General features: G+C 44.0%; 1 protein-coding gene across 2 annotated transcripts in view; it reads left to right on the plus strand.

The window, feature by feature from the left end:
• The window catches only part of si:dkeyp-120h9.1 (Y+L amino acid transporter 2-like), a 95,321-nt gene that overhangs the window by 35,835 nt on the left and 36,695 nt on the right, over positions 1-22,791 (plus strand). For both annotated transcript variants that reach the window (XM_068001683.1, XM_068001682.1), the window contains exons 3-4: positions 16,649-16,774; positions 18,822-18,966. In XM_068001683.1, the coding sequence (XP_067857784.1) occupies positions 16,649-16,774; positions 18,822-18,966 (271 nt within the window). The remainder of the gene's footprint in view (positions 1-16,648; positions 16,775-18,821; positions 18,967-22,791) is intronic.

Consider the following 22,791-nt stretch of genomic DNA (forward strand, 5'->3'; position numbering starts at 1 on the left):
CATTATGTATTTCTGTGGTGTCTCCCAGATCACAAGTGTAAGGGTTTGTTGTCACTTTAAAGATCTGGGTGAATGCTATCCTAACCCCTCTCTCCACCCCCAAAGTAAGAGGACCCTCTCTGGTTGGACATGAATGTGATTGATGGTATTTTGCCATATTAGCTGGTAATGGTTTGTAGAACAAAGTTCTATTGTTCTGTGAAAGCAGATGATGGAAAGCTGCTTTTTAAAAAAAATGCTTGTGATTTAGCTGAACTCTTATTCTGATTTCTAACTCGTGTGCACACTTTATCATAGAGGAGAGTTTCACTGCCCATAACTATGCCCTTGATGGAGAAGGTGCAAAAAAGATTCACAAGGATAATACCAGAGCTGAGAGGATATACTTATCAGGAAAGGCTTAACAGGCTGGAGCTTATCTCTTAAGTTAATGAAAGGGTTTGATAGGGAAGACATAAAGAAAATGTTTCCACTCGACGGGGAGTCCAAAACTAGAGGTCATAAATATAAAATAGTCACTAATAAATCCAATGGGGAATTCAGGAGAAACTTCTTTATCCAGTGAGTGGTTAGAATGTGGAATGTGTTAGCACAAGGAGTAGTTGAGGCAAATAGCGCACATGCATTTAAGGGGAGGTTGGATAAGCTAATGAGGGAGAGAAGAATAGAAGGGATAACTTTCCTCACAAAATGAGATTTTGGCAATAAATGCCGGCACAGACTACTTGGGCCGAATGGCTTGTTTCTGTGCTGTAGTTTTGATCTAACTCGATTGTGCTCTAGGAAAATGCAAGAAAGCAACATCTGCCATACAATTGGAGCTTGAATGCAAAACAGTTATCTTCCTTTCCATGCTCCGTATTTCCTGTTCTCACTGGAAGTCCTGAGACTTTCTACCCAGGCACTGAGACAACTACTTCACTTTATTAAATGGGAATAATGACAAAGCAGAATTTATAAGCTATGAATAGAAACAAAATGCTACACGTCATCGGTGAAAAACTCCAAAGACTGATCTGAGAAGCTGTTGTGGCAAAATAGAGGGATTTCTATATTGCATCCTACATGACCGTAGATAGACAGAATAAATGCGAGTTTAAAAATTGCCATCAGAGAATCTCATTGTTTCTTTGGCAAGAGCAATTGTGACTGGTTCAGTGGTCCTGTCACTGTGTAAATTTAGATAGGTGGAAAGTAGTCTTATGTTTTTATATTTTATTTTCTCTATGTAAATAAAAAGCTAATGTGCGTTTGTCCTATGCCGAGAAATCTTAAAAAGCCCGATAGTTGCCAAATTGTCTGGACTGCAGCCTGGTTGGATGTGTTAAAAGAGCCAAAGTGCCCAGTTTCTGAGATGTGAATTCTGTACTCAATTCACAATCTAACGGTCATTGTCAGAGATACTGATTGAGTACTGTAAGACCGACTGTCTTTTTATGTCGATATTTAATTTACTGTGATCGCTGGGCAAAGTAGAGAAATAGGATATATAAATACAGGCCTAAGGGGAGGGGTGCTGTTGGGGAATGTGAGAACAAAAGGAAGAGGATTTAATACGCAGGGCCTCTGAACTATCGTGAAGTTAGGGCTGCAGTGAGACAGACTTGTAAAAGACCTGCTTACTGTTGGCAGAGCAGAGTACATCACCCAGTAACCAAGTACTTACAGAATTGCACATTGATGAGCTACAAAACTCCCAGACTGGTAGCCCATCAACATGCTGTTCTGTAAGTACTTGGTTATTTTCTAAATTTTGTATAAATTAACTTTAGTGTCAGCTTGGCTCAGTAGTAGCTCTTTCACTTTTTGAGTCAGAGGGTCGTAGGTGCAAGTCCAACTCAGAGTCTTGAGCACATAATCCACGCTGTCGCTCCAGTGCAGCACTGTTGGAGGTGTAGTCTTTTGGAAGGGATGTTAAATTGAGACCCTGTCTGCCCCCTCAGGTGGATGTAAAAATCCCATGATGCTATTCAAAGAAGAGCAGGGGAATTCTCCTCTGCGTCCTGACAAATATAAGAATATAAGAAATAGGAGCATGAGTAGGTCATCCGGCCCCTCGAGCCTGCTCCGCCATTCATCAAAATCATGGCTGATCTTCTACCTCAACGCCATTTTCCTGCACCATCCCCATATCCCTTGATGCCTTTAATATCTAGGAATCTATCACTCTCTGTTTGAATGTACTCAATGACTGAGCCTCCACAGCCCTCTGGGGTAGAGAATTCCAAAGATTCACCACCCTCTGAGTGAAGAAATTTCTCCTCATTTCAGTCCTAAATGACCTACCCCTTATTCCGAGACTGTGACCCCCTGGCTATAGGCTCCCCAGCCAGTGGAAACATCCTCCCTGCATCTACCCTGTCGAGCCCTGTAAGAATTTTGTACGTTTCAATGAGATCACCTCTCATTCTTCTAAACTCCAGAGAATACAGGCCGAGTCTACTCAATCTCTCCTCACATGACAATCCTGCCATCCCAGGAATCAGTCTGGTAAACTTTCGTTGCACTCCCTCTGTGGCAAGTATGTCCTTAGGTAAGGAGACCAAAATTGTACACAATACTCCAGGTGTGGTCTCACCAAGGCCCTATATAATTGCAGTGAGACATCTTTACTCCTGTACTCAAATTCTTTTGTAATAAAGGCCAACATACCATTTGCCTTCCTCATTGCTTGCTGCACCTGCATGTTAGCTTTCAGTGACTCATGTACAAGGATACCCAGGTCCCTTTGAACATCATTTCCCAATCTCTCACCATTTAAAAAGTACTCTGCATTTCTGTTTTTCCTACCAAAGTGGATAACTTCACATTTTTCCATATTATGTCCCATCTGCCATGTTCTTGCCCATTTACTTAGCCTGTCTATATTCCCTTGAAACCTCTTAACATCCATTCTCATATACATTCCAGAAATTCATCCTCCACAGTATTAGTGCTAATTTGGTTTGCCCAATCTATATGTAGATTAAAGTCCCCCATGATTACTGTATTACACTTGTTACATGCACTTCTAATTTCCTTCTTTATACCGTGCCCTACATTACCACTACTGTTTGGCCTATAAACAACTCCCACCAATGTTTTCTGCCCCTTGCTGATTCTTAGCTCCAGCCAAACTGATTCTACATCTTGATCTTCTGAGTTAATATCCTTTCTCACTATTGTACTGATCTCATCCTTTATTAACAGCACTACCCCACCTCCTTTTCCTTTTTGCCTGTCGTTCCTAAATGTCGAATATCCTTGACTATTCAGTTCCCAGCCTTGGTCACCCTGCAGCCACGTCTCCGTAATGGCATTTAGATCATACCCATTTACCTCTATTTGTGCCGTCAATTCATCTACCTTGTTGCGAATGCTGCGTGCATTCAGATAAAGTGCCTTTAATTTTGCCTTTTAACATTTTTTCCTATTTTGACCTTATTTGCTGCTGGCCTTTGTTCCGCTGCCTTCCAGTTTCACTTACTACTTTTCTGCCTTCCACTTCCAGCTTTGTTACTCTCCTTCTGAATCTCCTCGCAAGTTCCCATCCCCCTGCCATTTACTTGAAACCCTCCCCAACAGCACTAGAAAACCTCCCCACAAGGATATCGGTCCCGGCCCTGTTGAGGTGCAACCCGTCCGACTTGTACAGGTCCCACCTCCTCCAGAACCGGTCCCAATGCCCCAGGAATCTAAAGCCCTCCGTCCTGCACAATCTCTCCAGCATTCATCTGCTCTTTCTATACTCACTAGCACGTGGTACTGGGAGTAATCCAGAGATTACTACCCTTCAGGTCCTGCCTGTTAATCTCTTTCCCAACTCCTTTAAAATCTGCCTGCAGAACCTCATCCCTCTTCCTAACTGTCATTGGTACCGATTTGGACCACAACCTCTGGCTGTTCACCCTCCCCCCAAATATTCTGCAGCCGCTCAGTGACATCCATGACTCTGGCACCGGGGAGGCAACATACCATCCTGGAATCACAACTGCGGCCGCAGAAACGCCTGTCTGCTCCCCTAAGTATGGGACCTCCTATCACTATCGCTCTCCTGACCTTTCTCTTCCCCCCAACCCCCCCCCATACAGCTGAGCCATCCATGGTGCTCTGGTCTTGGCTCTGGCTGCACTCCACAGAGGAACTCGCTCCCTCACAACTGAATACTGGTTGGAGAGTGAGATGCCCTCTAGGGACTCCTGCACTACCTGCCTTGGACCTCCTTGTCTGTCTGGCGCTCACCCAGTTCCTCTCTGCCTGCACTCTCTTAAGCTGCGGGGTGACCACCTCCAGAAACCTGCCATCCACGTAGCTCTCAGCCTCGCGGATGCACTGCAGTGACGCCAGCTGCTGCTCCAGCTCCGAAATCCGGAGCTCGAGCTCCTCCAGCTGACGACACTTCCTGCACCTGTGGTTGTCCAGGACACTGGAAGCGTCCTGGAGTTCCCACATGGCACAAGATGCACATTCCACGGGACTAAGCTGCCCTGCCATTCCTCGATTTCTCTATTTATTATTTTAATAAACAAACTTAATAGAAATAAACTTTAAGACTTAAAAAAAATCACTCACCAATCAGCTCCTTACCTGATGCTGATATCACTTTGTTTTTTTCTTTCATGCTCCGACTCTGGCTCCGCCTCTCCCTCTCCTCCGCTGCCTCGGCTGATCTCTGCACTCTGAATCCCGCCTTTTTATGGGCTGCTCCCTCTCCTCCTCCGCTGCCTCGGCTGATCTCCGCGCTCTGAATCCCGCCTTTTTATGGGCCTCTCCCTCTCCCTCTCCCTCTCCTCTGCCGCCTCGGCTCCGGTTTATCCCTCGAACCAACGACACTAGAAGAAAAACCCAGATTTATCTGGTCGTTATCACGCCGCTGTTTGTGGGACCTTGCTGTGCACAAATTGGCTGCCGTATTTCCTACATTACAACAGTGACTACACTTCAAAAGTACTTAATTGGTTGTAAAGCGCTTTGGGATGACGTGAGGTGGTGAATGGCATTATATAAAGGCAAGTCTTCCTTTTATTCAGTTCGGAGTTTGAAGTTAGCTGGACTATGGTGTGCTGGTATTTTCGTCTTCTGGAGTGACTAAGAGTGCAGGTTACATTGGCGAATTAGATCTGTGTGAGTCGCAAGTATACAAGACCTCCATGGGGCAGGAATCAGACAGGCTGCAGCTTCTGGATTGTATACGGTGTGTGATTTGCTTAATGGGATTGCAGCTGAAAACTGCTCATTAAATCTCTTTCACAGTGACCAGTACTTGTAACTGGCTGCATCATCACATGGCTATGGGAGCTGCCTATCCTGCTCAAAAGTTAATTCGGTCAAAGTATGCGCTCAATTTCTGCGACTAGTTGTTTGATACGTTAATGTTTAATATGCATGGAACAAATAAATTCATTATGGTTTATGAATGAATGCTTAAAGGGAGATGTTTACTAGAAGACCATATTATCCCATTATTAACCACTTTCCCGACAAGATGTGAATCCTACCGTGTTCTTAGTTTGCCTGTGCACTTCAAAGACACGGCAGTAGCTTAAATTTCCCCTGGCATAAAATACAGCTATGATTACTCCGTCCTTTTTTCTGTCCAGAGATCTGAACGCCATGAATTTTAAATTCTCATCGCCCACATCCAACTTTGCATCGTGAAAGTCTTTGAAATACTGTTTTATCCAAAATTTGGTTACTGTATAAGTGTATAAGAAATATGTTCTAAAAATGGTATTTTAGCCCCCATGTGTATTGGTTGTATTTTAATTATTGTACTTTCAGTAACTTGCTGTGTTTTCCTATTTCTGTATTACTCTACTTGTGAAGAGATCTGTCAGTTGGTCTGACTGATTTCTGCCTTTTTGAAAGAATTAAGGAAGTGGTGGGTATCCCATGTGACCTCTAGTGGCCAATATCAAAATAAAAGGATGATTATTAATCCTGGGCGCACTATCCCAAACCTGCCTGTGTAACGGTACAGGTCTCAGTTCATACAAGACTCTGTTTGCTTATGAAAACGTTTTTTTACCATGAACGGGCGAAAAAAATGTTGATGGCCTGAACCATAACCGTAGTAAAGATATTAATTTTACCTTTACTTAGAACTTAAGTTCCTTTATAGAACAGTTTCCACTGTGCCAGTTTTGCTGTTCAAGTTCCACGATTTTTCTGCAATGCTGTGTCCGCCTGGGCAAAAGTTTCCAGAAAAATTAAAGATCTCGTATACTGAAATTTAGTCTTGTTGCCAGGAAACTAGTTTCAAGTGCTGTGGGTGAGCTCTATGCTCTGTTCAGCACTTTCACTTCTTAGCGTCTCGTGGCACATCACACAAGATGGCATGGCTTGTGCCAGAGGTCTGTACAATGCCTGCAGAAGGTAGTTATTAACAAAGGTTTGATAAGTAAAGGGAGATTTCCACCACCCTAAAGATTGCCAGTTATTGGAAGGAAGATGACTCTTTTCTGCTTTATGCTAGGAGGATACACATGACCAGCCAACCAGTAGTTTTCTTAAACTGTATGTTTACGATGACACTTGTGTTTTACTGTATTGACCGTGTTATTTGCCAATAAGTGGGTGGAAATGAAATGTTACTGATGCGATAGTTGCTAGGAAGAAGCATTTAACGTGGCTGCTACTGTGGAAAAATAAGTTGTTATTTTAACACAAGGCAATGGCTTATATTGGCCCTGGTAACTAGAGGAACAGCATGCTATTAGAGAACCTCCCAGAAAATATGTTAATGTAAGAACTCATTTGTAATTCATATTTACACAGTTGGCACTTTGCCCTCTTCACTTTTAAACAATAAGTGGCTGATAATTGCACCTGATGGCTCTTATCTGGACCAATGAAATCCAGGTTTGATGCATAAATGAACAAAAATAAGTACATACTGATCTACGCCCTCTTGTAGCTATGTTCTAAATCTTGTGGGTTTTTTCTCTACACATCTGAGTGAGAGACATTAGCAGTGGGAGCTGGAACACCTTTTTTCAGGTACCGCCTGCCACAACACTCTGCCCCAACATCTGCAGCCACCATAATGACCTCTCTGAGTAAGGTTATACATTAGTGCCAAATTATTATTTGAGAGCTGGGCTCAGACTGCTCATATCCAATAACGTAGGACCCTAACCAGCAGTACAGAGAGGAGCATTTCATTCAACTAGCCTGAGCTTGGTTCAAACCCAAGTCCTTCAGGTGAAAGGACAATCCATTGACCCACCGCACCACACAATCCGAATTCCAAAAACTTTTTTGTAGGTAGCGATGAACTTCACTGTCTGGTGTCTATCTCTTTAAAAACTCTGCTTATACTGAGTTGTTTGAAGTTAATTCATGCTTTCATATCCACACCAAAGACTCTTCTATATACAAAGTCTATTTGAGGCCACCTAAGAAAGTATCTTCATTTTATCTTAGAACCTGGATCAAAGAGAGGACCTGGACGGATCAAAGAGAGGACCTGGACAGTCCAAAAACAGGTTTTTGGCAGGCAGTGGCAATTGACCCATCTAGCCTACCCTTCCATTAGGTTCTGTACTGTAATTTTATAATTTATAGCCTTGAATTAAAAGGGGGTACGGTAGTGGCTACTTCCACTTCCATAACATCATCCGTCTCTGCCCCTGCCTCGGCTCACCTGCTGCTGAAACCCTCACCCATACCTTTTGTTACCTCCATGCTGGACTATTCCAATGCTCTCCTGGCTGGCCTCCCATCTTCCACCCTCCATAAACTTGAGCTCATCCAAAACTCTGCTGCCTGTATCCTAACTCGCACCAAGTCCTGTTCTCCCATCACCCCTGTGTTCGCTGACTTACATTGGCTCCCGGCCCAGGAATGCCTCGGTTTTAAAATTCTCATCCTTGTTTCCAAATCCCTCCATGGCCTCGCCTCTCCCTATCTCTAACCTCCTCCAGCCCTACAACCCTCCGAGATCTCGGCGCTCCTCCAGTCCTTGCCTCTTGTGCATCCCCGATTTTAATTGCTCCAACATTGGCTGCCTTGCCTTCAGCTGCCTTTGCCCTAAGCTCTGGAATTCCCTCACTAAATCTCTCCGCCTCTCTACCTCTCTCTCCTTCTTTAAGATGCTCCTTAAAACCCACCTCTTTGACCAAGCTTTTGGTCACCTGTCCTAATATCTCCTTATGTGGCTCGGTGTCAAATTTTGTCTGATAACGCACCTGTGAAGCACCTTGGGACGTTTTACTACGTTAAAGGCGTTATACAAATGCAAGTTGTTATGTTACCGAACTAGTAATCCAGAGGCCTGGACTAATAATCCAAAGAACGTGAGTTCAAGTACCACCACGGTAGTTTGAGAATTTGAAATCAGTTTTAAAAAAAAAATGTTAAAAATCTGCAAATGAAAGCTGGTAACAGTAAAAGTGACCATGAAGCTGTCAGACTGTCGTAAAAACCCAACTGGTTCTCTAGTGTCCTTTTAGATCTGGCCAATATGTGACTCCAGTCCCACACCAATGTGGTTTACTCTTAACTGCCCTCTAAAGTGACCTAGCGAACCATTCCATTGTATCAAACCTCAAGAAGAAGGCCCATCATCCCATCTTCTCAGGGCAACTAGGGATGGCCTTGCCACATAAGCCACAGGAGTTAACACTCATCATCCTTCCTCTACTCTCTCCCAACCATACCTTAAATTGAAACAGTAAGCAGCAGGGCACTCCGTAAGCACAACCAGGAATCCTGTTGTGAAGCTATAGTACATAAAGTCTCATGTGAACAACTAATAACCATAGGAAGCCAGGGTAAAACATAAGACTGGATTTAAAAAATAGGAAGCTGAATATGAGAGAGAAATGTCGTGTCAAACTAAGGGGAAGTTATGAGTACCATAGGGGTTAGTGCCTGGACTCCCTGTTTGTTCTTTGCTTACTTGACTAAGTTGCAACTCATTTCTGCTCTCAGGATATTTATGTATATGACCATAAAATATGGAGTGCAGTGGGGATAGAAAATTTTAATTGTAGAATCGATGGCACATCCTTTTGTGGAGCTATTTATAAATTCAATCCCCAGCTTCTCTAGGCATGGGTCTGTCCCACAGTTCCATATGTACCAACCTGGAAAACTAGCAAAAGCTAAGCAATGATGTAAAAAAGAAACCTGACAGTTCAGCCTTGAATATAGCCATTAGTTACACTGAAAATGCAGTGTATCACTTGTTTAGCGGAAGGCTGGCAAAAATTGTAGGGTTTCCCTCTTTTTGCAGAGAAATTGCAGGCTATTGTGGATCTGTATTCATATTCTGTGTTTCTAAATCTTATTGTTAAATACTTCATACTGTTCTCAGTCACCGTTCTCTCCTTCCTCACTTCACAGTGCGTGCTCATGCTTTTCACCCACTTTAGTCTTAGTGAAAACTTAGGGCACGATTTTAAAAGGAAAGTCCGGATGCGTTGGCGGGGTGGGAGAGGGGGCAAAGAAAATCAGGATTTTTTGGAGGAGGCAGAAATCCCGCCGAAGAATCATCTGGGTGTGCGCGCTGTTCCCGAATCCGGAAGTCCCACCAGCTTTAATCGCTATTTAAAACAGTAAATCAAGTATTTAAAGTACTTGAAATGTCCAGAAATCTAATTAAGAATGAAGGCAAGCGATTTCATTGGGGCCTCAACGTGTTTCCCATGCTGTGTGAAGCACGCCATGGGAATGTAGTTGTATTTCTGCCAGCAGCCATTTGGCCATTTAAATCCCTGTTTGACACATAGGGATAAAAGGTGAGTCATTGCAGGAGGGCACTCAGTTCTTTCAAACTTTTGACTGGGAGATCTGTGTGTTTCGACTGAAAGTTCATGGTTCGCACTCAATTGTTCTGTTTACACATATCTTCCAACTTTTCGGACCCCCTCAAACTGACACCTTTTGGATGGGCGGCGCGATAGCTGCATTCATGAGTACATCCGAGGACGAGGAACATCATCCTCGCCAGACACGGGGTGCACTTCTGCCACTTGTAGATCCACAACACAGTGCTGCACCACAGGCACCGGCACAAGAGCAGAGAGGGGAACAACAGAGGGACCGACATAGCAGGAGGCAGTACCCTCGTGAGAGGGTCTACAGACCGAGGCTGACCTTCCTGGACCTCTCTGAGGAGCAGTGCCTACGGAGGCTGAGAGAGAGTCACCAGGCGATCGCAGTTAGCTGCAGCCTCCTTCATGCCGAGCTGGACCTGGCGGCATCTCATTACCCGTTGCAGTTAAAGTCACCACTGCCCTCAACTTCTTTGCCTCCGGATCATTCCAGGGTGCCACTGGTGACATCGCCAGGGTCTCTCAGTCGTCTGCACACAAGTGCATAAGGCAGGTCACCGACTTTGTTTCGCAGGGCAACTTCCCCTTTGACAACCTCAGCCAGACTGAGAGGGCAGTGAGATTCCATTCTGTGGCTGGCTTCCCACGGGTACAGGGTGCAATCAATTGCAGGCAGATAGCAATCCGAGCACCTCCACACGAGCCAGGACTGTTCATCACAGAAAGTGGTATCACTCCATCAACGCTCAGCTCGTTTGTGATCACCGCAAAAGATTTCTTCACTTGTGTGTGAGATTCCCTGGCAGCTGCCACAATTCATTCATTCTGAGGGAATCCAACATCCCGGCCCTCTTCCACACACCAAGCAGACTTGAGGGCTGGCTCCTCGGGGACAAGGGATACCCCCTGCACAAGTGGCTCATGACACCTCCTGAGGAACCCCATCAGTGAGGAACAGCGTCGATACAACGACAGTCACATCGCCACCAGTTCTGTAATTGAACATGCGATAGGACTGCTGAAGATGCGATTTCGGTGGGGTAGCGCTGCAGTACGCACCAGCGAGAGTGGGTCATATTACAGTAGCGTGTTGTATCCTGCGCAACAGAGAGGGGTACCAGTTGATGAGGCCCCATCCACATCTGCCGTGAACATTGAGGAGGACGAGGACAACAACAACAACCACCCATCGGCAGAGCAGCGGCTCACCTGGCTACCCTTGAGGCCAAGGAGTCACTAATATGTGAACGGTTGTCCACCTGGAAAGACCAGCGCCAACACCATTTCCCCCCCACCCCGCACAAAACAGTCCTGCAACTACACGTACATCCACTGTAAATTCATCCACTGGGTGGCAACAAGTGTCACCAATCATGATGAAGCACGTGAAAGGGCGCTATCACAAAAGGCAGTCAAGAATGGGCAAGACGTGGCAGTCGTGGTGAGAATGATAACGTTTAATGTGACTTTGCCAAAAAACAAATCTAAATGAAAAACATGACATTCTGTCAAACACCCTTGTGCATACCCTTTGTGATCACAAAAACTTAGCCTTTCGCTTCCTAGTACTTCTACGTGGTGCATCCCCGTGGCTGCAGCAGAGGTAGTGGCAGGTTGCTCAAGTTCATGCCCTGACTGCTTAGATGTTTTCGGCCTACGCCTTCTGGGTTTCGGAGCCCGTGAGGGCCCCTCCAAAGACTGCTCCACCTGTGCAGGGGCAGACTCGGCCACCTGGAGACGAGGCAGCATTGCAGGCACTGGTTGAAAGGGGGGCAACGGGTGAGACGTGGGAGCGCTTTGAGTGTCATCCCCACTTCCATGTCTTTTTGCCATCATCCCTCTCCTGGGCCAGGCCCACGTCACTCCTACCACCCTGCTGGACAACAGCTTGGTGGTCATATGTGATGCCTTGTAATCCCAGTTGTAAAGTTTCTGTCTGCCTGTTTTAGGTGGCAGAATGTTGTTCGCCCTGAATCCGAATGGCCGTTGTCAAGGCCTGAATGGACTCATTTGTGAGCCATGCTTGAAGCTCAATGGAATCTAGCCTTCTCTCCATCGCAGACATTCCCTCGTGTACCTGTGCCACCATTCTACTAACGCAGGAGTTTCAACTCCTCCATCCTCTGCGCTATCGTGGAGTGTGCGCGTGGCACCTGTTCCAGTACGTCGCAAATGTATTGCTGTCCCTCAATCATTTTCCTTTTAAAGGATAGCCCCCGGGATTCAACATCTGTGTCCTGCTGAGCAGAGCCTGGAGAGGAGTGCGCCCACTGACACGGACTCTCCACAGCTGCCCCTGCCATCAGTGTCTGCTCGTGCTCACTTGTGTGTGGTGACTCACCAGGTGCCAACCCAACTATCTGACTACTGGGACCCACTGAGGTGTGAGTATCTGCACTGGTGGATGGCTCACTAAGATGTGTGCCCTGAGAGGCCTAGAGCTCCTCTGAGGAATTGTCTTCTCCCGTCACTGTGGTCATTGAAGGGCTTGTAAAAGAACAGAAGGCAATATTAAGCATCATCACAGATGTGTCATGTTGCAATGAGCATACTGAGGTGTTCAACATGACAATCGTTGTTGACGTCAATTCATGTTGTGTGTGATGAATGTTAAAGTTGTATCACCGGACGTTTGTGGGCTGCCAGTCTCGGCGTCCCCGACGGACAGGCGCTCGAGGGAGTGGCTGATCTCCAGGGCCTGCGTCTCTGCGGATCACTATTTTTTGTGGCCCCTCTCGCGTGCATTTTCCGCTCTCCTAGAAGGGGAGAGAAAGTACAAACGTGTGAGTGAGGGTGAAGTTGTCAGCTGATGAATGCATTGCACTGGGTGAGGCTGACCGTGAAAGAGGGTGAGTATGAGACAGAGACATCACATTGGATCAGGATTGGGGTGAGTGGTCATGGTGGATTCACAAATGCGGGGTTGGGGAAGTGCTCGGGAAGTGCAGGTAAGTTGAGGATGAGCCTTAAGTGGGTGTGAGGAGTGATGTGATGGAGTAATCTTGGCAGGGCAGCATGATGTGGGGGAGGGGGGGCAGAGGGGTGTGATGTGCGACACGGAATGCAGGAGAATCAGTAAGTGTATTCACTTTTGCTGACCTAGTTAGGTCATTGAAATGCTTCCTGCACTGGATCCAAGTGTGGGATATGTTGCTCCTGCTCGTGACCTCTGCCACCTCAAGCCAGGCCTTCTTGGTGGCAGAGGCAGGGTGCTTCCTCCTGTCGGACGGATAAAATAGTTCTCTCCTTCTCCTCACCCTGGCCAGCAGCACCTCAAGTGAAGCTTCGCTGAATCTTGGAGCTGCCTTGCCCCTGTGCTGCTCCATTGTGTCTCTTTGCTCCAGCAAAATCCATTGGAGCAATGGCCCTTTAAATCCAGACGCTCCAGCTGCCAGCAGGTCATGCGGGTGCACAGTCCGCCCGCTGCACAGCTTTCAGATGGCAAACCCAGAAACTAGGTTAATGGCTACCAATTAAGTTGCGATCGCGTGGGGAACGGTAAGCTTTTATTATTTGGGTTACCCGCGCGCGCCATCCTGCCGGCCTTTTACGTGCCCTTAGTGTCTGATGCAATACCCTGAAGGGAAACTAGGCATATACACCAACTGTTTTATACCTAATTAAGATGACTGGGTGGTTTCTATGGATAAACTGGTGATCATGTTTCTCTTCTGTCATGTGAAAATCATTTTATGGGGAATCAAATTTACATTATCTTTTTTAAATAACAGATGATTAAAGGTGAAATGGGACATTTCTTTAAGCTTGGTTGTAACCCACAACTTCCCCACTTCGAACCATTTCCTGCAGAAGTACATCAGAAACAAAAGGAAGTCGCAGACGTAAACAACTTCAAACAAACTCCCACCGAACAAGATTTGACTTACTTTGACTCTCTTTGGCTTGGTGGTGAATTTTGTCTGATTACACTCCTGTGAAGCGCCTTGGGACATTTTCCTTTGTTAAAAGCACTAAATAAATGCATGTTGTTGTAGTCAGGTTAAGATCTCTGATTTGAGTCATATATTAGGAAAGTGAATACAAGATAAAAGAACAAATTATCAGAATTCATCTGACTTGGTTTAATTTTTTTTAAATTAGGGTCTTAGCCTCGCTACAAGTTCATATTAAAGTATGCAATGTCAACATTCTTATAACTTGAAATTGGACATATTACGTAGAATCTACAGCTCAGAAGTGGGCCATTTGGCCCAACTTGTCTATTGTTTATTATTGGCACAATATTGTTGGCGATGGCACCAGATAGCAATAAACCAGCATAACATTTCCGAATTTGATACAATGACCAACATAAGTGTAGAAGTGTCAGGTTGATTTCATTATCTTAGCTTCCATTTCATACATTGTGGTGGATGCAGCTAGCTGGGGATGGAGATAGGCAGGAGCAGATGGTTGGAGAAGATGATGCAATAAACATGCGCCTTATATTTGAGTGGGTGGTGGGCAGGGGTGGCGGTGCTGGGGGGCTGTGGTGGGCGGGCGGCGATGGTTGTAAGTCTGGGTATTCAAAGATACAAAAAGAGTGTTACTTAGAATCCTATGTTCTAACACAATGTAGTCTTTTTAACCTCTCAAATAATAAAATTGTCAGTACGCTATCTAGGGAAAAGCAAAAAAAAGTTACAGGAAAAAAAGAATTGTGTTTTTCGACATTCAACTCTGAGACTGCATTAAAATTGGAAGAGCCCTGTCTATTAAACCAGGAAGAATTGAGAGTATGGTTATAATAGTGATCACTGCGTGCTGTAGGGATTGCTGCTCATGGGATCGCTGTGTGAATGATTGCGGTGGGGATCGCTGTGTGAATGATTGCGGTGGGGATCGCTGTGAGCGGAAAGTATGTGCTTATTTTTTAAAAGGAAAACGTTTTGTGCAAAGCATAAACCCAACATCAGTTCAGTGCTCAGGATGTGTTTTCTATTGTCCGCCTGGGAAGTGTTTCTTTAAAGCACCAAATTCGAGTCAAATTATAAGAGTAGGCTGAGGATCCTGTATATTTGGCTGGTGATTGGGAATACACTGAGCATTTCAGCAATCCCAAACCATAAATGCAGCACTCAAAATTCTTGATTTGCTGCAAAAACATATAGTTTATAGAGTTTGAGCGATTGCAGTGGAAGATGTTAAATTGCTTCACTTCTACTTTCTTGTGCTATTATTTCACTAACTAGTTCATCCATTGCACAGTTTCTGTTAACTATCATTGGCAGTGTGTGTGTGTGTGTGTGTGTGTGTGTGTGTGTGTAAATAAATAAAAATATACCAGCATGGATAGAAAGTTGTTTCCTGTCCATCGACCAAAGAGTTGGGGTCAATAAATGTTGCTCGGATTGGAGAAAGGTTGGGAGTGGTGTACCTCATGGGCCAGTGCTGGCTCCACGTTCCATCCCTGTATGTGTCTAAAATTTAGACACAAACTGTAAAAGACTTCAGGCAGACAGGCAGAAGGCTCAATTTAATGTGGTTAAATGTGAGGTAATACATTTTGGGAGGGAAAACAAGGATTGGGAGCATACACTCAATGAAAAGATGCGGAAAGTTGTGTATGAGCAGAGACACCTTGGAGTCAAATACATAAAGTCATAGATAAAGCCATAAAAAGGCCTAACACCATACGGCTTTTATAAATATGAATATAGAGTACAAGAGTAAATAAGTAGTCCCCACCACTTACAGCTGGCGTGTTGATGCTAATGCAATTTGCCTGATATAGGCTTTGAACAATTTACATGATCAAAAAGTTCTGAGACAAATTAAAGCTTGAAAAAGGCAAAAAAAAAACTTCGAGAACCTGTGCACAGTGCCATTGGAAAGCTCTGATTTAATCCCTATTGCTTGTTTGCCATAACTTTCCTCTTTCACAATGCCTGCCTGCATAAGAACAGTAGCAGCAGCAGAGGAACTGGAACTCCACTGAAGCTTGCCAGAGGTAGCAGATTACCAAAGATAAAAATTGTCTTAAAAAAAAACTTGTTGGATGAACTGTACCTATACTGCTTGGTTGAGTTATTGTTATTTCATTTACTTAGAAGTAGACCGTAACGAGGCGCAACTAGTTACTGAACTCCTTGCCCGATATAGCCGACGCAGTTAACACCTGGAAGAGGTGACTTTGTAATTGGTAATGGGAATTAGTTAGTGCTATTTGCACGATTTAAACGTGGGCGGTTTATATGATGGTGACTGTACTAAATTTATACAAAACATTGTTTAGACAACTGTTAAATTACTGTGTGCATGTTTTTGATGTCCTGTTATGGAAAGGAACTTGAAGCCGTGGAGAGCATCCATTGTGGATTCACCAGGTGATGCCATGATGGGGAACCATAGAAACATTTAAGATGCTGGGACTATTTCCACTGGAGCAGAGTATTTAGGAGAGATCAGGATATTTAATAGGTTTTCCTATTTATGAAGGGTTTTGATGGAGTTAATGGACAAAGACTATTTTCTCTGGTTGGAAAGTCAGTGATGAAGGGCCATTAATTTAAAATGGTCGCAAAGAGCACGAGGAGCAAAGTTGGGGGAAATTTCTTTATGCAGCAGTTTGTTAATGTTGCTTGGGCAGACACCATTGGTTTTCAGGGAAAATTGAATAAATATTTGAAGCAAGGGAAGATAGAGTTACGGGGTGATAGCAGGCAAGTCAGATTAGTTTTGGATTGCTCTAGCAAAAAGCTGGCACAGGCATGACCGCTTCCACCTGTGCTGTAAACGTTTATGGTTCAAAATGTTGTTTGCTCCCCGGAACTGGATTTAAACAGGTATTTTGTATTCCATGCCCATTATCTATTTTGCCATTGTTAGCTTTTTAATGAAGACTAGGCTTTCTGTTGAACTTTCAGTAAATAACTGTTTTGAATCCAAAGGTCTCCTGACGTTAATAAATTGTGCCAAAGTGAAATGGGGAGCTGCTCTCCAGGTGGTGTCCACCTTCGCTAAAGTGATTGCATTGATCATCATCATCATAGCTGGGTTGGTGAAGCTCTGTCAAGGTAAATGGCGTTAACTTGTTACCACATTTTTGTGGGGGGGTGGGGGGGTTGGTGGGGTGGATGGAGATGATGATTCAATGAAAAATATCCTCTTTGTTGTATTTCGATTTGAGGCAATACAGCAAACCAACCCAAAAAATTAAATACAATTTTCTGTGAGCTAGTGGTGAGGCAAGAGCTGTCGCAGCCTGGAAATAAAATGCTGGTAATCAGTAAAATTGACCATGAAGCTGCCGGTTTGCCGTAAAAATCCAACTCGTTCACTAATGTCCTTTGGGGGAAGAAACCTGCTGTCTTCACCTGGTCTGGCCTACATGTGACTCCAGCCCCGCACCAACGTGGTTGACTCTTAACTGCCCTCTGAAGTGGCCTAGCAAGCACTCAGTTGTATCAAACTGCTTTCAGTGGTTCAAGAAGGCGGCCCACCACCACCTTCGCAGGGCATCTAGGGATGGGCAATAAATGCTGGCCTTGCCAGCAACGTCCACATCCTGAGAATTAAAACTTAAAAAAAAAATAAGTGTGGTACTTAACCACTGTTGCCAATGCTACCCATATCAGATTTTCACATCGTTCACCTGACGAAGGAGGAAGCCTCCGAAAGCTTGTGAATTTAAAATAAAATTGCTGGACTATAACTTGGTGTTGTAAAATTGTTTACAATTGTCAACCCCAGTCCATCACCGGCATCTCCACATCATGACCCATATCAGAGGTTGAGAATTCCCCGGCCCACACCCTTCTACTCTGTTGAGTGAATGTAAAAATTCAGTGGAAGAAGATAAAAGGTTTTTAACTTTGAATAACTTTTCCCACCATTTTGTTCCTAAAGTTTCCAAAGGGCATAATGCTGAATATTACAAGCTAGATGGAGAATTTGTATTTTGTTACAAAATCCTTTCAATCTTTTGGGGTGGGGGAAGATATTCAGAAAACCTACTGTTGATTGTTAATTGTGTTGAAACCACTAGAGATGTTGCAATGTCAAACACTGGTTTTGTGTTCGTAAAGTAAGTAAATGTTTCATTAAGATTCCAAAATTGTTTAAATTCTCTGACATATTGAAGACAAATTGCCATGACAAATTGCACTGACAGCTGATATGTGCATCTCTCTGTCTCTGTCTCTGTCTGTGTGCGTGCGTGCTCACTCTGTCCCTGACGTCATAATTGGCCATAATGATCTGATTTGGCTTAACTTCGGTTCTTGCCTCTGAGCCAGAAGGCTGTGGGTTTAAGTACCCCTCCAGGGAGCATTTAATTTAGTACTGAGGGCGTGCTGCGTTGTCCAGTCAGCTTTTTCAGATGAGACATTAAACCAAGGCTCCATCTGCTTGTCCAGGTGAAAATTAAAAATCCCGTGCCACTAATTGAAGAGGAGTAGTTGGCTATTTTTCCTCAACCAACACCACCACAAACAAGCTATCTGGTTATTAATTCAATTCATTTGGTCTTTGTGGGACGTTGCTTTATTCAAATTCACTGCTCCCTTTGCCGATATCAGAGTACCTGCACTTCAAAAGTAATCCATTGATTATGAAGTGCTTTGGGGCATATTGAGAATGTGCAGAGAGCTGCAATAACTGCAAATTCATCCCTTCCTTTCTTCCTTCTTGATATTGGATGTTTAGGAACTATGCATAGCACAGAAGAATAGATTTTGTGAGGCAAGGCTCCTAGTGCGGAGCTTTGCTTAGCGGGAATGTGGGACTTATTGGCAGTCCTTCCAATTTTTCAGCGATTTAACTTTAATCACTGGGATATTGTAGGTGCCACTGCCGATCGGGTGAGCTGACTCCTTGACTTAATCTGAAAGACTTACATTCCCAAGTTGGAGAGGCAGGTGCACGTAAGGTTCTGTGCCAGGAGCTTCATCTTGCAAAATTCACCACGTGGTTTTGAGGCTGGGAAGCAAAGCTGTTTCTCAGAAAAATATTTTTTTTCCACTTATGATTAAAAGGTGCTTTTTAACAAACTGTTTCCTTGGGAAGGCTTACTCACTGAATGTGCTGGTTTTCATTTCCTAATACTGGAATTATCTATTGCAGGACATACGGATAATTTCCAAAATTCCTTTGAAGGCTCCAAACTGAATGGTGGAGATATGGCCCTCGCCCTGTATTCAGCATTATATTCTTACTCTGGTTGGGACACTCTTAACTTTGTGACTGAAGAGATCCAAAATCCTGAAAGGTGTGTATCGAGACTTCCTCATAGTTTATGAATGCAAGGGCAGGATTTTCCTTTGCTATCCCGTCCCAAATCAGGCGGGATAGTGGCGGGAAAGTAGAGCAGTGACGAGCTACTGCTGCCTCCCCACCCTGATCTGGACTTCGTTGTCCGGTCCACCGCTGGCCCCCCCCCCCCCCACCCCACTGCCTGTAAATTCTGGCAGTGAGACAGAGCCCTGCTTCCCGGCTCATTTTCTTCCTCGCTCACCTCTCCACCACTTCCTGGGACCACATTGTGGACAATGGCAATATTGGCCCTGAAGTCTTCTGATGGTGGGGGAGGGCCTAGTAGAGGCCTACCAAAACTGCAGCTATTTCCATCTTCAAAGTCTTTCTGCCCCTTTTAAGGGCAGCGATGGAGGTTCTCTAATGCTGCAGCGGCATCACCGATTTTTCTTTTCACATTTGCTTCTTGGCAGGAGCAATCCCACATGAGCCTGCCCTGGTTGCCTGGGTATCCTCAATCCAGCTAAATGAGGCAGGGCCAGAGGGATGGGTGGAAGTCCCAGCCTGCTGCTACTCTGCCCCAAACAGAGGAAATCCCACCTTAAATATCTTCAAGTGAATTGTTCCAATTAAGGTGACCCAAGGGAGAAGAGAGTTCAAGTGTAGCTTTGTGGAAACCCAGTAAATTCATGGAAACTTCATCATCCATCCTCTATTATTGAAAGTATACATTTTCCCACTTACATTTTCTATGTATATTGCTTAAATGCCACAAAACAAGTAAAGTTATTTTTACTACATTAAGGCACTATATAAATGCAATTTGTTGATTTATTTATGTTTCTAACTTTTTTTTCTTTCTTGGTAAATTCCTAGATTTTTAAAACTTGCTAATAGTTGTTTAAAACCAAAAAACATTGGTTCCAAATAATTTAAGTTTCCTGAAATCAGTTTCTTTTTGAGAGGTTTTGGTCACTGACTGCTTCAGCTGCACCGTCGGGCAATGGGGCAGAAATTGGTCACGAAGACGGCCGCAACACGCAGCTGAACCGGGAGGCCATAGGGCCGGCCTGAAATTGAGCCTCGGGCCTCATTGATATAAATTGAGTGAGCTGCCTGTCGCGCCTCCACTGGCAGCTCATCCATTTGAAAAAATTAACTTTGGGCTGCTTGCCTCTCCGGCTGTGGTCCAAACGCAAGTCTCCGGAGGAGGGGTGGGGTGTGGGGGCGGGGAGAAGGGAGGAACAATCAATATACTGTGAAGTCGGGAGAGCACTGCTGCTCCTCCTGGTTCCACAGCAACTATTTATTTTGTTTTTTTTTAAGAAAACACCATTTGGTGGGTGACCGCTTCAGAATCCCGAGCGAAGTGGGCCTGGCGCCTGCCAACACTGAATATTGGCGAGGGGGGCCTAAAACAGGCAGTAGGCCCCTCATTTACATATGTCGCCCAATATCTGGTTGGGCATCCCTTGGGCATAGGACGTTAGTGCCCAAAATTGTGTCTCATTGCGCCCGTTTTATGCCTGAAAACGGGCGGAATGAGGTTCAATTTCTACTCCAATATCCGATGTAGTCTGAAGTGCTTTATCTCTCCTTTTTCTCCTGTAGATCAATAAAGGTTAATTACTGAATGAAATAATATTAACTTGCATTGCTCTGTTTGCTTGTGTGATGACCAGCTGCCAGGCTCCGTGTTCTGCAACTTTAAATATGTCTACTTTTATTGTTGTTTTCCAGATTCTTTCCTTATTTTCCTGGTCCCTACTTAGTCTCACTTAACATTTTTGTAGCTTGGCTGTATTTCTTTCCATTTCTGTGTTAGGATTAATGGACATCAGATCTGGTGCTCCTGACCCCAACTAAGTTTGAACCTCCCATCTATCTTTAAAATATATTGCTATTTAAAGCAAGTTGTTCAACTTGGGGAGCTGGGGGGAGGGTGGTGTTGGAAAGAAGAACAGAATGCATAAACGGTTTCTGGAGGGTTTTTTTGGAATCATAAATTTCACCATTATATGATTCACCAAGAACATGTAGCTTTTAGTTCCCCTCCCCTTGAATTTCCGTGGATATTTTTTCAGTAAAAACTAAAAATGAAATGAAAAATCAAACTATTTGATTAGTCTGATAATATTACCCATGTAGGAATAATAGGTTTAGATTTATTTCTAGGGTTTATGAGTAAAATGTATTGTGGCTCTTTAGTAGTCTGATGTAAAGAAACTCAAATTACAAGGATCTAACGTTATCAAGGACTACACAGGACCCAGTTTGACATACAAATAAAACGACTTTGTTACACTACTACCAAATCAAGGATGAGACCATTTGTCAACTTAATCATCGCAAACAAACCAAATAATTTGCCTTGAGTTCCAATAACTGCATTCTATATTCAGTTGAACATAGCTTATTACTTAGTTAATTAGTAATTAGAGTACCACAGCTTTGGCTGATTCAACTTAATTTTGAGGATTGCGGTACTTGCTTGGCAAAATTGGCACTTTTGCAATTTAGACTGCAAACTAACTGATAAATTGTGCTTAGCCTTTTTTAAGTCCACCTCGGCTGATATAAAATCAGCCTCTGATCATTGAGTACATTAACTGCTGTATCAAAACAGTTGTCTTCTTCTGAAGTGGGCTAGTTCTGGTTTCTGGGGTGCATTGTCAGTGAGTCATCTGAAGTCTTTTTTTCCTGATTCATCAGCAGTCTTCTTCAAGCTAACATCTTCCACATACTTATATGGTTAGACTGTACCTCTTGTGCTGTCACAGCAGTTGGTGGTTTGAACATCTTAATAGGTACAAGTTTGCCATTCACAACTTGTCTTCCAGAGGGTGTTGCTTCAGGATAAACTGGTACTGCTTTCTGGGCACTTTTGTTAACTGCCACCTGATGACTGCAAAAAGCATGCTGATGAAAGGTATTTTCGAGTGTTGGCAGATATCTCTCATCCACTGTTGTGGTTTTAAAAAAATAAAAGTTTCTATCAAACTCTGGCCTCCCATACAGTCCGACAAATATATATTTTGTTGCGGTGAATGACCTGTTTATTTAAATGCAAGGATACATCAGTTACGGTCTATAGGGAAGCAGGAGATCATTTGAGAGAAATATCAGGTGCCACTTGATATGCCTCTTAACTTGTCTAAAAGAATAACTAGTAGTATCACAGCCACTTAAGGGGTAGGCACTGAGAAGATCAGATGTGATGCTGGAAGGATTAGCCTCACACAATTTCAGCAGATACGTGACGACATGATGAGTATGAATGTGTCAGCGTAGCTTAGTTGGTAGCACTCTTTCCTCTGAGTCACTCCGGGATTTGAGCACATATTTAACTAGTTGCCCAAATAGGTATTCGGAGCATTGAAGTTAGCCACTCTGTTGCCTTTCCTTGTAGCATAGGCTACTTCCAGGTTGGAATCAGGCTGAAAGAAAGTTGAAGAGTATGCTGTGCCTTTTATGTCTGAAGTGTTTTCCATGTTTGACCTTCAACAAAGTACAAGATGAAAAGGACTGCAATCTCTGTGCTTTGGATGTTGATGAAGAACCCTTTCTGCTTGGTAGAGATGTTTATAATTTTACTGGTGGAACTTTGGGTCACTCATTCCTTGAGGTGCTATCAAAGCTTTTCTTGAGATTTACTAGTTCTGAGACACAGCCTCTGAACAATACAATAGTGAACAGGTCCTTTGCACAGCAATTGAATGGATTGATCCGTTTCAATTCAGTTCAGTCTTTGATATTTTGATTGCCTCAGAATCATTCTTTGCAATTCACATGGAGTCCCCAGGGTGTTTATGGCCCATATTTGCCATCACTTTTGTTTGTT

This window comes from Heptranchias perlo, chromosome 2 (assembly GCF_035084215.1).
Source record: "Heptranchias perlo isolate sHepPer1 chromosome 2, sHepPer1.hap1, whole genome shotgun sequence".
NCBI classification, from domain to species: domain Eukaryota; kingdom Metazoa; phylum Chordata; class Chondrichthyes; order Hexanchiformes; family Hexanchidae; genus Heptranchias; species Heptranchias perlo.